Genomic DNA, 13,423 nt, shown 5'->3' on the forward strand with positions numbered 1-13,423 from the left:
AATTCAGCATATATTCCTAAATAGATTCTTACATAGTTTTCTGTAGGAATCCACACCATGAAAAAATTCAAATAGAAACCTCGTTTAGATTCTAATGTGAATTTATTAACAGTTTACTATGGAAATTATCACGTTACCCAGGATATAGTTATTCTTTTAATACTTAAAATTTTATGCTGCCAAATGTTTTAACTTGCGTTTAATTCGATCACTTTCTGTAAAAATTTGTTGACCTAAAATAAATCTTTGTTTTTATATAATTTTAAAATTTATGTTTGATATGAATTAATTATTGGATTGCAAATGTGTTAATGCAAATTAATGATTTACTTTAAAGTGTTGTAATTTTAATTAAATAAATATATTGCTTGGTTGTCATGAAATCAAAAACGTATGATTAAGGTTTTATTTAATGATACACGATGAAAAATTTGTGAAGTAAATGCGGATTATAACTGGATAATTTAGCATACTATCGTAGTAATCATTACCATAATTTTATAGTAACTATTACCATAATATCCTGCACGAAAAAATATATATCCTAGCAAAGTAGTTTATATCCAGCTTGTATCTTTAATATTGTCGTATGTATACTATTTTGACGGCATATACTCCCGGATATATATATTTTTTCGTATAGGATTATCGAAACGATTACCATAATGATATAGGGAGTTTTTCTGATATTGTATAGGAATGAAACCCATAGATAGGAATATCATCAATTTAATGGCTACTATTCGTTTAATCGATATTTAAAAAAACATGTTAATATTCGATGTAGGAACCATATGTTATGTTTAATAGTCATATTATTATTATTATTATTATTATTATTATTATTATCATTATTACTATTATTAGTGTTATTATTACTATTATTATTATTATTATTATTATTATTATTATTATTATTATTATTATTATTATTATTATTATTATTATTATTATTATTATTATTATCATTATTACTATTATTAGTGTTATTATTACTATTATTATTATTATTATTATTATTATTATTATTATTATTATTATTATTATTATTATTATTATTATTATTATTCTAATTATGTACTTATTGTTAAAAAAATTTGCAGAAATTACTAAAATTTAAAAAATATAACGACATTTAAAAAAATAATTTTTATTTATTTACTTATATACAGTAAATTATTGTATCCCACAAAAAAATGATATCTTACAATATATTATTGACAATCGATAACCGCTCTTATTTTGGTAGCCGTTACCGATTGAAATTGGTAGCAGCTGTCGGTAAGTATGCGCAAACCCATTCATTTCGGTCTGAAATCGATGGGTTTGCGCCCACTTGTCTCACATGACTCTATAATCATATCCCACCATTTTTTCTCGGGTTGAAATTAATATGAAACAATATTAGCAATTCAAAACAGATTAATACTGTTTATTGAGGTAGCGCTCCAACCATAAATTCATATCAATTCCTAGAAAGTCTTCTCGCAACAAGTTGACAAGTTTTATGAATATTTCCTATTCGTTCACTAAATTTTTTACCAGCAAACGTAAACTCATCATAGTTCACTTCAATAATAGTATCGAAACTTAGCTTATGACTAATTTTCTGTGAGTAATTCGATGTCATTATTGCTGACACAAGACTAGGAATAGCGTCTTCATTAGTGATTGACTTTTCATCAAAGTCGACTATAGTTTTTACAGCGACTCCTTTGTAAAGTTGTTTTCCCAATTCCAGTGATGAGGATACTAATAGCTCCCCAATTCTTCTTCTCTGGAAGTCTTTCTTCGTTGCAAGAAACATTATTTCCATAATAGAGTCTACGTTATAATGTTTGAAAAGATTAACTCTCGAGTCAACATTTATCATAAAATCTACGAGGCATTTAGACGCTTTGTACTTGCAGTTTTCGCTAAATTCTTCAAAATATCCTTTCTCATTTTGGGCGCCACGTTTCTAAATGAAAAGTTTTCAGATTAATTCAAATGAATTAATAATTAAAAATAGTAATTTGAAATTTTTACATGCAATTTGTTGAATGCTACGCCAACTACTTCCATTGAGGCGACATCAATCGCAACAACACTGACGCCATCTTTAGCTGTATGTAAGCACAATTGTTCAAGTTCTTCAGGTGCTCCGGGTTCAGATAGTAAATCACAACCTATACATATGCTTTCATCAGGAAAAAATGAGTCTCGCATAACATTCAAGGCGCCCGCCAATGTTTCAGATGTCAGGGATTCGAACTCGATGGCGCCATCTTCCGTCGATCCCCATGGCCGGTAAGACAGCATTCTCTTACGATTACTGAAATGGTAGGAACAAAATAACCTTTTATGAGAATTTTCATTAATAAAAGATGTTTTGATTTTCAGATAATTATAGGTCGTCTCATTTTACGGTAATTTGTGGCAATTTACGGTAATTAACCGCAAAGTGACATTTTTACCTTGATACAGTAGACGCTCAATAAAGTTACGCTTTGAAAAGTTACCTTCCCCTTAAATGACCCCGCACTCTATATTGTTTTTTTGAAGGAATTAAGGAGAAATTGGTGATGGGTGGCCATTTTTATAATTGTCTGGTAAATGTATGTGAGTTTTTTTACTTTTTGACTTTTACTGAAAAATAATGCAGACTGCTGTAAATTTACGGCGTTATCGTAACTTTACCGTAAATTACCGCATCTCTTCTGCAATTTGAGGTAAAATACCGTAATTCTTTCGAATACCGTAAATTATGGTAATTTTCATCCGCCAAGGTAATCCCTGAAAACTTTATAGAATGTAAATATAAGTAATTATGTATAATTATATTGGGCCATTTTTAACATATAATTATATATAATTACATATGATTTTTTTACCCGGTTAATTTACCGAAAATAGTAGAAATTTTTAGAATCAAACCAAAATCGATTAATTCCTTATTTTCAAATTTTAAATTTTTTAGCGGGAAGTTTAAAAATAAAAAATTTAAATTAGCATTATTGTTAAACTAAATAAAGTAAAGTAAAATAAACATCACATTTTTTGATAAATAATTTATTTAACGATTAAATTAAGATAAGTAATTATTTTTGTTGCCTTGAAGCTAATCCATAATCAATATTCTTATCAATTGAATTATTTTGACGAATCAATTTTTAATAATTTTAAATGAAATAAAATAACTAACCTCTGACCTTATTTATCATTTTTTAAAACTGTTCTAGTTTTAATTTACATGTCATGTATATTAAAAACGATACTTTTTATTCAGGTAAATCTGTTGTATAATACATTAAAATTTGGTTCATATTTACAAACTTATTAACAGTAAAGCCTACAGTTACTTTTTAGATTTAGAAAGTTCGATTCGAAACGTACTTGACATTAGAGCTTATAATAACTTAAATTTATATGTTAATCAACATAATAATTTTTTAGGCGGCCACAAGAAATTTTAATCTCTTATTCGAAAAATAATATAAAAAAAATAAATAAATAAAATTTATACTGCATATGTCTGTATATATATTTTTCTGTTATTTAGGCCACCCCTACTCTTAACAATGTGCGGCAAAAGCACATCATCACTCAATCTGACACATGTACTGTTATTATTATCTCACCTGATATGTTTATTGTGATAAGATTACTCAATATATACAATAATAATTTTATTTATATATATATTCACGAAATAATTTTTTTTATTAAATCTACGAATTTTTTTTTTTTCAGTAATTTTTTAAAATAAAATTTGTATCTCAATTATTTAAATATTCAATATTATTTATTCATACCTCATGACTTGTTGTCTTTTACACACTGGAATGTATAGTAATATAATCTGTTATGAAGGCCTCAGTAAGACTGAGCGCTAATTCGAGCTACTGCACAATATAAACGTCAACTTTCATGATATATGTGTATGTTATTTCACCCACACATTTAAACAAATTTATATATATATATAACTTTTATTTGGTACACTGTATACAAATAACCAGATTTCATTAAGTAGTTTCAGAGCTCACATCGATAAGATTATAACCAATAAAACCGATAATTTTATGAGCTCATTAAAAAAAAAAAAAAAAAAAAAAAACGTAATGACAGAAAATTATGATTCAATTGTCAAAATTTTTTTTATTTTCATAATAAGTTTTCTTATTGTTTTGTTTACTTTGCAAAATTTTTTTCGTCCGAAGAAGAAAACATGAATCTGGATACTCGATAAGGATTCTTGTATATATACTATAACTTTCGTTAAAACCTTAACCTACTTTCAAATAAAAACAAATATATGTATATTTATAAATAATACAAGAAGTTTTATTTAATGTCAATTATTTCTGTTAACTTCATTATGGAAAATTTAATCTTTATATAAAACTATAATTTTCAAGCGCGAGCTCAAAAATCGACATGAAAATCTTATCCCTGAGCTCTGGAAGTTAAATAATAATTTTCTTTTAACTTCTGGTTGTGAAAATTGGAAAAATGTAAAAAAAAACAAAAATGTATTATTTTCCGGATTTTCTAAACACGAGTTTTCAATAGAAATTTTCAGTGTTTTAAATTCTAAAAAAATCAATCCGTGTATCTTTCAATTAATTTTTAAAACTTCTAATTCGATCTCATTTAATTTGTAATCCAAATGTATCAGATGGTTATTGAATATTAAAAAAAAAACAAATATCAACAATTTATTTCCCGACTATTTACTCACCATATCTTCATAAACTATTCACTGATTTAAATTTCAAAGTTCTATTATGTGCAAATTGAGATGATAAACTGTCTCGATTATCGTAAGCTCGATTTAAATCAATTCTCGTTGAAAAGATGAAATACTTCAATACACATGCACACTAAGATGTGATCTTGAAAATTACTAAAAATACTTCTTAACATCTCTAAAGTCATCAGTTGTTAAGTGAAATTTTTGCAAGTCATATTTAAATAAACTTTTCATCTTTTTTCGATAATTATCAATTTGTACAGCAGAAAGATAAAAAAGGATATTCACTCAATAATAATAACAATAAAAATAATAATAATAATAATATGGTTAAGAGCATGTGAAATTCATTCAAGAATAATTTTATATTATATGTGATTAGAAATAACTTACGAAAACTAGATGTCGTTTTAGAATATAGGTACAGTTAAAATTAGATCATTGACTCTTTTTTTTAAATGGGAACACGGAATTATTTATGATCCATAAACATTGAATCTGAAAATAATTTGTAAATGAAAAAACATAATTATGTATTATTCAAAAAAAAAGTATACAAATATTGACGATAGTCACAACTTGACAGCGAAAATAAAACTTCGTTCAAATAACACCGGATCATGTGGTAAGATAGATGAGCTTTATTGATTGTTCAATTGCAGATCATATTCCGAAGTGTCTCAAGGATCTTGTCACGGTCTTAAAAAAAATATTGTGTATTTTAAAAATAAAATAAAGTAGTGATTTTACAGTAAGATGTTCCAGGTCGAAAAATTAGATCTGTTTCAAAATAAATTTCTCTAGATTTTTCTATTTTTATTTTTAAAAAATCACACAGATATAATAAAACAATAAAAATTTTAGTTAATCAATTACTTAACAAAGTCACTGCACTTTATTATAACTTCATGTGGATTGATTCCTCCGATTTGCGTACCAGTACCCAATATCAACCCATCGCGTGCATTATTTACTGAATATATATTCTCTTCGCTTAAAAATCGACGAACATTAATATGAGCCCGTTCCCCCGTAAGAGCCGTGAATGGTGTGTCCAAATCTTCATTGACCATATTGAAATTACGCCGGTACAAAAAAACAGTAGTGCGGATTAATAGCTTAAACAAATTTTCTAAATCGTCAATTGACGTCACTGAAAAACTTGCCGTATTTAGGCGGTAGCAATACAAAAATTTCAAAGTATTTGAAAACTGTATGACTTTATTGTCAATCCGCTCGACCAATCGGCAGTCAGAAAAAAAATATATTTTGTCAATTAGCGGTGACGAATTCAAATAGTCCATCGTGAGCCAATAGATGTCTTTGTAATTACGACATTCTCGATGGTAATAAATTTCCACAATAAGACTTGTATAAAAGTAGTAATGCACCGGCGTAAATGGTAACTCGAGTTGAGAAAAATCTTGATGACTGAAAAGTTTTATGCGAAACCAACAGTACTTTACACCTTGATGCAGTACAGTTACATCAATATCTGGAAGAATCGGATGTTTGAGTTCTTGGTTTGTAATGACTTCAGAATTTTCGCTCGATTTTAAATTTTCTCTTGAGTATAAAATTTTCGTGTGCTTAACATTCAATGCCGCTTGAGCAGCATGACTGTGCATGTCAATAGACAGTATAATTCCAATGGGTAATGCGTCCAAATTATTCAAATTATTTTTCGAAAAAATGAGTTTTTTAAATTTTATCAGCCCGTCTGAAGGGAACGTTGACTTTGATAAATGATCGTTCAGTTTTCGAATTATAGTTTCCAAATTCAGTCGATTGTCAAGCGACAACGTGAAGGTTTCGACAATTGATTGAATGTCGGGTTCAAAATTTACGAGATCTGGATAAATTTTCAATAAAGTTGATGTCAATTGACGTTTTTGTTTATGCAGTTCTTCATAAGTCAGATTTTTCACTGTCTTCTTTAGGTTTGATCCGCCTTCCATGTTTTTGACTTTTTTTAAGGTTTGCTTTTGCCAATTGATTTTCCGCAAGACTACTATCGTTTAATTTACTACTTAACCCAGACGCATTGATAGTGAATAATGGGGTATTTTTGTCAGCTTTATATACACCGCACATTGTGTTTATTGAGTCATCTATTTCGACATTATGCGTATGGACAATATCAGGCAAAAGCAGCGAAGGCATTTCCTGATACTCGATATTTGACTCCTCATTGTTCGCCAATTTGTCATATGATGCGTAAGATATTGTCAAATAAACGCCATAATGAATTGATTTACGGATCGGCTTGACGATTCTCACTGGGTAGTTATGCAAGGCTGCGTGAATTTTGATTAAAGAGTCTGTAAGATAATCAACTTCTTCAGGAAATGTTAAGACACAAGAAGGCAGTTGGAATATACCACTCACTGAATCAGACATTAGAGTAATTATTTTTTTGTGAGCGAGAACAGTTTAATACTTTTCTTTGATTAACTTCAAATGATTACTAGCTGAATTTATCACGACGGAAATAATGTTAAATTTTTGTATGAACATGTGATGGGAGCGTTATGATAATCACTTTTATTGCTATTGAATTGATAACATGAGTATTCGATATCTATCGATAAATTACAAAAGTGAATTTGTCGTTATGGAGATTAGTCACCTCTAAGTGTATAATTTTTATCAAATGTATGTGTTAGCTATTAAAACTTAAAATAAAAAATGTATATAAGTAAACTCCTTGTATGATGGGATTTTATTGGGTTGTTCTAATGTTTCTATAGGGTATACCCAATTAGAACCCTGTAGAGTATGCCTGATTAGGGGGTGACACAACTTTATCTCTCTGGACAAAATCTCTCCAGGATAGAATTCCTAAAATTATTTTTATCAGTCCAATCCCTGATGGTCATACTATCACTTCAAAAATTTGGCGTTCAGTGATTTTGATTAACTTCACTAAGTTTACGTCAAGTTCTTGCAATTGACAGTGATGTCAAATTTGGGCTGGGAATTTTCCATGATTTCATACATGTATGTGTAACACATTCTATTTATTTATGATATACACATAAAATGTGAAAAAAACCTGAATACGATTCCAGTCGTAAGTGTAGGAATCATTATAATTACATAGATTATAATATTTCGTTGAGTTCCCCATTGGATACCAATAGGCCTTACAACTTTTTGGAAATTCAAATAAAATGTATTCAATTTCCAGAAATGTTTTCTTCTTTTACCTTTTTTATAGGATTTTAGCCGCAAAAAAATGAAATATTTTTTTTAATGGCAGCTGGAATCTGATAAGTACTGTTACTATCAGTACAAAACATGAAATATATGAAGGTCATAGTTAACATCAATTTGAATTTTTGAATATAATCATGCTTTTTCCGATGCTTCTTTTTTAATTATTTCCAGAGGTTTAAGGAAAACATTTTTGTTTAATGTCACATTGTCGATTTTAAATTCTTTAGTGTTCAAAAACTCGATTATTTTATTCAAATATCTCACTAGTTCATTAAATCGATCAACATAATTGAAAGATTTTTTGAAGTATGTTTTGTTTAGAATAATTTTCAATTTATCTATGTTATGAAGAATAGTATCAATACATTTTTGAAACTTTTTATTGAAAAGATTAGAATTCTGATCCAGTTGTAGTGATGCGTAATCGATCAGCCAGGTGTCACTTACATCGTTTTGCGTAAGATGTTTTAGGTTAGAAGATTCATTGAAGTACAAATCATTGTAATATTTTTGCGTTGATTTCACTTGTTGTAGCACTTGATTATACATTTCTAATAAATTAAGCCAATGACTTCTCATTGTTTCGTTAAGAGGTTGTAATTCTTCCATGGCTAGTATATTTATGATACATCTAATATAAATATACTTTTGCATAATCTTTTTACTAGTAAATTCCCAAGTAACACATGCTTGAGCAAAATTCTGGTGCCAGTGTTTTGAGCAAAACCCATTGTCACTAGTGTCTTTTTCTACGTATGGGTTTTGCGCAAGATTATGTAGCAGGAAATCGTCATTAAGACTTGTGCATAACTTGCGCAAGGCATTGTACAAGATCGTTATATGGGTAGGAATGTACCTAAAATGTTGAAGAAATGGCGCCCGTTAACGCCCTAGCACAATTAATCATTTTCTATTACAATATTTTGATTTGCGCATGCGCAGAATATCTTTCTCAGAATATTATAATAGAGGAAAGAATAATGGTGGGGAAAATCTCAAGCTTTCTTCGGGACTGTAGCTTTGTTACATTAAGGGGTTAGGTTTCAGAAGTACAAAAAAAAAGGTATTTTTACGATTTTTTTTTTAATATAAACAATCATATATTTTAAAAATATAATATGGCATATCAAAGGTACATATTTCAACAATGTCTCCTGAAATTTTTATATAAAAATGTTGAAAATTCAGCCGTTGAGACCTCACCTCCCTGGGTGTCTCAAAAAAGTGCTCTCGCTGTGGACAGCATAACTTTTTATTGGTTCATCTAAAATTAAATAACCAAAAATACTCCGTTAGTACATATATAAATCTCGTGTCTGAACAAAGGAAAAAAAAAATAAAAATCTTCAGTTTTTCTCAGACTTTGAACAAAAAATTTCATTTTTTGGTCAAATTTTCGGCATTTATTGGCTTAAAAAAATAAATTGTAATGAAAAAAAAAAATCCTTCATTCAATAACTAGATAATTTTATTTTAAAGATGTGTACACAATTCAAACTAAATTGGTCCATAACTTTTCGAGAAATCGTGCCCACCGACTTTTTTGTGAGACACCCAGGGAGATGAGGTCTCAACGGCTGAATTTTCAACATTTTTATATTAAAATTTCAAAAGACATTGTTGAAATATGCACCTTTGATATGCTATATTATATTTTCAAAATATATGATTGTTTATATTAAAAAAAAAATCGTAAAAATCGTAAAAAACCTTTTTTTTTGTACCTCTGACCCTCTAACCCCTTAATCAATCGATGAATACTCATAAATAATTAAAATAAAAAAACGAATTTATGTACAGAAATGTTTTTATTACTTAAAATTATGCACAATTGCAATCAATACAAATGTATCTGAAACAAGCAAGTTGGGGGATATCTCAGTAAGTATTTTCTTTTTTCAAACTTTTGCTGCCAAAACAAAACATTTATCTCAAATATTTGTCTTTCATAATAATTACTATAATTTATCAGATAATAATCACAATTATTATAATTGTACCCTTCATTCCGTCATGTAGTGGCAGCTAAAATTGTCAGCGACAATTAGAAGTAGTGTGTTTTTTTTTTTTTAAATTCCATTACAGGGTGTCAAAATACATTGTTTTCATTTACTTATTTATTATGTTTTCATCTTTTATGCATTTATTTACTCATTGCATTCACTTTTTATTTAAATTCAATAAGGAGTAGTAAGTATAGCAGTAGGTAGTAATATTGTAATAAATCGTCATTGTATTTTATTTTTGTCCTTTAATTAGTTTATTAAAGGATACTATAGTACTTTGTTTTTTTAATTATTTTTTTTTTTTCAATCGCAATTACGCAGACTACATAAGATCTTGTTAATTTTTCAAACTTTTAATATTTTATTACAAGTCCGTTAAATTTTTTTCAAGTCCATTTTTTTTTTAATTAATCATTAAATTATAAAATAAATTTTTAGTACAAAAACTGATATTTAAATAAAATCCTTAATTAATTAATTTTAAATGTAAAAATAATAATAATAATTATAATAATAAAAATAATAATAATAATAATAGGTAATTAATTATTACTTGTCATAAAAAATTATTTTTACTATTGATTATTAAAAACAATCACTAATAAAAATTAATTATAATTAGTAATTATTGTTAGTGATAGTATTTAATTAGTCTTAGTAAAAAATAATCAGTCATTATTATTAGTAATTAATAGTAATAAATTCAAATGTTAAATTTAGATTTTTTTTTCAAGTTTGTAAAAATTTTTTAATCAATTATCAAAGGATCGCATAAATTTTGCGCTGACCAATGAATTTTTGTAATTTCTTTTTTTTTTTTGTATTTTAAATTCATGACCAAGAAATTATTGGATTGATAGAAAGTTAATTAAAAAAAAAAAAAAAAAAAAACTATTTTATTATAATATTTTTATGTGCTCCTGATTGTTAATCAAAATAAAATCTCATTACTAATTTGTGATATTAATTTGATATAATTTTTGGAAATTAAATTAATCTTGAAATTTTAATATTTTTATTTTCAATAATTCAGATGAAAGTTTTTTAATAATTAATTTATTTATATTAATTAAACAATGTGTTAATTAATTAAATTAATCATAGACTAAACATATATTTGTTTATTTGTTGTTTTTTTATAAAAATCAGAAAATAAAAACCAACATTTTGTAATTTCGTTCGTTCGTTTTTTTTTTTTTATTTTTTATTTCTTTCCCGATAATAGTAAATAATTATTTTTTTATTTTTAAATTAGATTTTTAAAAAAATCAACTATTTTAAATATAATATTTAAATAAGTACGAATATAAAACTTACAAACTATAGATAATTATAGTCGTAAAAAAGCAATGAAAATTTTAAATATTCAAATTAAATTAACATAAATTTAATAAAAAAAAAAAAAAATGAAACAAAATAAATAAATAAAGAAAATCAATTAGTCATTATTTTTAGTAATTAAATTCGTACGACTAAAATAAAGTAAATAAAAAAATAAAGACGAAATAATTACCCGGAAAAAATACGCAGAAAAGATCACATACAATTTGAAATATATGAACATATATGATATTTTGAGTCACATATGACCGTATATTATCATAGAGAATGCCATATATGATCGATTTAAATCATGTCTGGCATTATTGATGATCACATATGACCATATATAATTATCTGATATCACATGTAATCATATATGATCATATTAATGTTTGATATTACTGATGATCATATATAATACTACACATGACTATATACAATTATATAGACTATCATATATGATTTTATATGATAACATAAATTATATATGATTGTATATGACCATATGTGGGACTACGCATGACCAAATATAATCATATGAACTATCATATAAGGTCATATATAATCACACGTTATATTATATGATCATATTTGATCAAACATGATAATACAAATTTATATATGATCATATATGAATATATTCGACACTGGGCATAACTACATGTGATTATATCGACTATCATATAAGATCATGTATAATCACATCTGATAATATATGATTGTACATTGTCATATAGTATCACACATGATCATACATAATCATAATATCAGTTCTGATATCACATATGATCTTATGTGACTTAACAAGCATGATCATATATGTACTTATATGACCATATAAGGTTTAATTTATACGTAAACACATATATACATATATGCTGATGCATATGTAGACTCATATATGATCAGGTTTTTAATCATGCCCATATGGTCATATGTGATCAAAAGCATGAATTGCTAGTATCCAATCAGTGATGAGATTTATAATCATATATTGTCATATATAACGTCAATTTTTTTCCCAGGCACGAAATAAATAATAATTTTTTAAGCAGAAAAAAAATTTTGTATACTGGGATTTAGTAAAGAAAAATAAATGTTTTAAAAATTAAATTTCTTTTATATTTTTATTGTTAATGTTTTTTTTTTTTATCTTTTAAATAAAAAAATTTTTGTTTATTTTTATAATAATAATTATGTCGTATCAAGTAATGGATTTTTGTTAAATTACAAAAAAACGTGAGGCACAAGTTACAAGTCGGGTAATTTGCATTAATTTTAACAAATTTATTATTAGTTATCATTCAAAAGAAATTTAATAATTTATTTAGATTTTTTTTTTTTTTAATTAATTTTCTTTTATTATCAACTTATTGATAGTACAAAATACCTAAAATATTTTATTATAACTTATTTATTTAATTAATATTCTTTAACGATTATTTATTTTACATTTATTATCTTTTATCAATGAATGATTTAAATTAATTCGTTTTTAATTTAATATTTGTTCGAAATCATGCATAAATAATAATATTTATTTATTTTTTAAATAATTAAATAATTAATTAACTCACTAATTAATAATTTAATTAATTAATTTATGCATCAATTCATCCACTCTCTATTTTTATAATTTTTGTTTATTCAAATAAAAAAAATGCCCGGAAATTAATACCAATCGTAATTAAACCATTTTATTATTATTTTAATATCAACCAATCAATAACTATTATAATTATTATTATTTCATAATAATAAAGCACAAAAAAAATATAATATAATTAATTAATTAAATAGTTAATTAATTAATAAAAAAACGAACGAAAAAAAAAAATTTAAGGAAAAGAAAAAAAAAACAAACAAACAAACAGTCTTAACAATTGTAATTGTAAATGGACTAAATTATTTATCCTCATTAATATTAATTATAATTTTTTTTTTTTTCAATTTTTAATTGTAATTCGTCGCATTTAAGAGTCAAGTCCACGATTAACCGTTGATTTTTATTTATAAAGCCTATTTATTAATGACGCTAAAGCTTTATTATGTTTCTCTCTATTTTTTTTTATTTATTTATTAAGTAATCGATTTTTAAAATCGATTTTAAAACGACATTTGATGAATTTTAATTAACGAT

General features: G+C 25.8%; 2 protein-coding genes across 7 annotated transcripts; both read right to left on the minus strand.

The window, feature by feature from the left end:
- Nucleotides 1–1,168: 1,168 nt before the first annotated feature.
- Nucleotides 1,169–5,317, minus strand: LOC103574882 (conserved uncharacterized protein family 12). 4 transcript variants are annotated; one of them, XM_053738479.1, is made up of 4 exons: nucleotides 4,724–4,994; nucleotides 2,502–2,782; nucleotides 2,029–2,314; nucleotides 1,170–1,960 (listed from the first exon to the last, which is right to left on the minus strand). In XM_053738479.1, the coding sequence occupies exons 3-4, from the start codon at nucleotides 2,299–2,301 to the stop codon at nucleotides 1,466–1,468; spliced, it is 768 nt and encodes a 255-aa protein (XP_053594454.1). In that variant the 5' UTR covers nucleotides 2,302–2,314; nucleotides 2,502–2,782; nucleotides 4,724–4,994; the 3' UTR covers nucleotides 1,170–1,465. The 4 variants fall into 4 exon arrangements, with proteins under 4 accessions (XP_008552662.1, XP_053594454.1, XP_053594455.1 ...); XM_008554440.2 differs by lacking the exon at nucleotides 2,502–2,782 and having other exon boundaries at nucleotides 1,169–1,960; XM_053738480.1 differs by lacking the exons at nucleotides 2,502–2,782; nucleotides 4,724–4,994 and adding an exon at nucleotides 5,129–5,317.
- LOC103574884 (uncharacterized) lies at nucleotides 5,082–6,694 on the minus strand. 3 transcript variants are annotated; one of them, XR_549276.3, is made up of 3 exons: nucleotides 5,612–6,694; nucleotides 5,312–5,434; nucleotides 5,082–5,182 (listed from the first exon to the last, which is right to left on the minus strand). XR_549276.3 is itself a non-coding variant. In XM_008554443.3 (2 exons), exons 1-2 carry the CDS (start codon nucleotides 6,691–6,693, stop codon nucleotides 5,212–5,214), a joined length of 1,104 nt encoding a protein of 367 aa, XP_008552665.1. In that variant the 5' UTR covers nucleotide 6,694; the 3' UTR covers nucleotides 5,082–5,211. The 3 variants fall into 3 exon arrangements, 1 of the variants encoding a protein (XP_008552665.1); XR_549275.3 differs by having other exon boundaries at nucleotides 5,082–5,233; XM_008554443.3 differs by lacking the exon at nucleotides 5,312–5,434 and having other exon boundaries at nucleotides 5,082–5,233.
- Between the last annotated feature and the right edge of the window lie 6,729 nt (nucleotides 6,695–13,423).

Source organism: Microplitis demolitor, chromosome 4, assembly GCF_026212275.2.
Source record: "Microplitis demolitor isolate Queensland-Clemson2020A chromosome 4, iyMicDemo2.1a, whole genome shotgun sequence".
Lineage (NCBI taxonomy): Eukaryota > Metazoa > Arthropoda > Insecta > Hymenoptera > Braconidae > Microplitis > Microplitis demolitor.

Excerpts from the sequence above, each read along its gene's own strand:
- LOC103574882 (XM_008554440.2), bottom strand. Across the intron at positions 1,961-2,028 it reads TAGCATTCAACAAATTGCAT|AAACGTGGCGCCCAAAATGA; the intron begins GTAAAAATTTCA and ends CTTTTCATTTAG.
- LOC103574884 (XM_008554443.3), bottom strand. The coding sequence starts at position 6,693 with ATGGAAGGCGGATCAAACCTAAAGAAGACAGTGAAAAATCTGACTTAT. Across the intron at positions 5,234-5,611 it reads AAGTGCAGTGACTTTGTTAA|ATTCAATGTTTATGGATCAT; the intron begins GTAATTGATTAA and ends AATTATTTTCAG.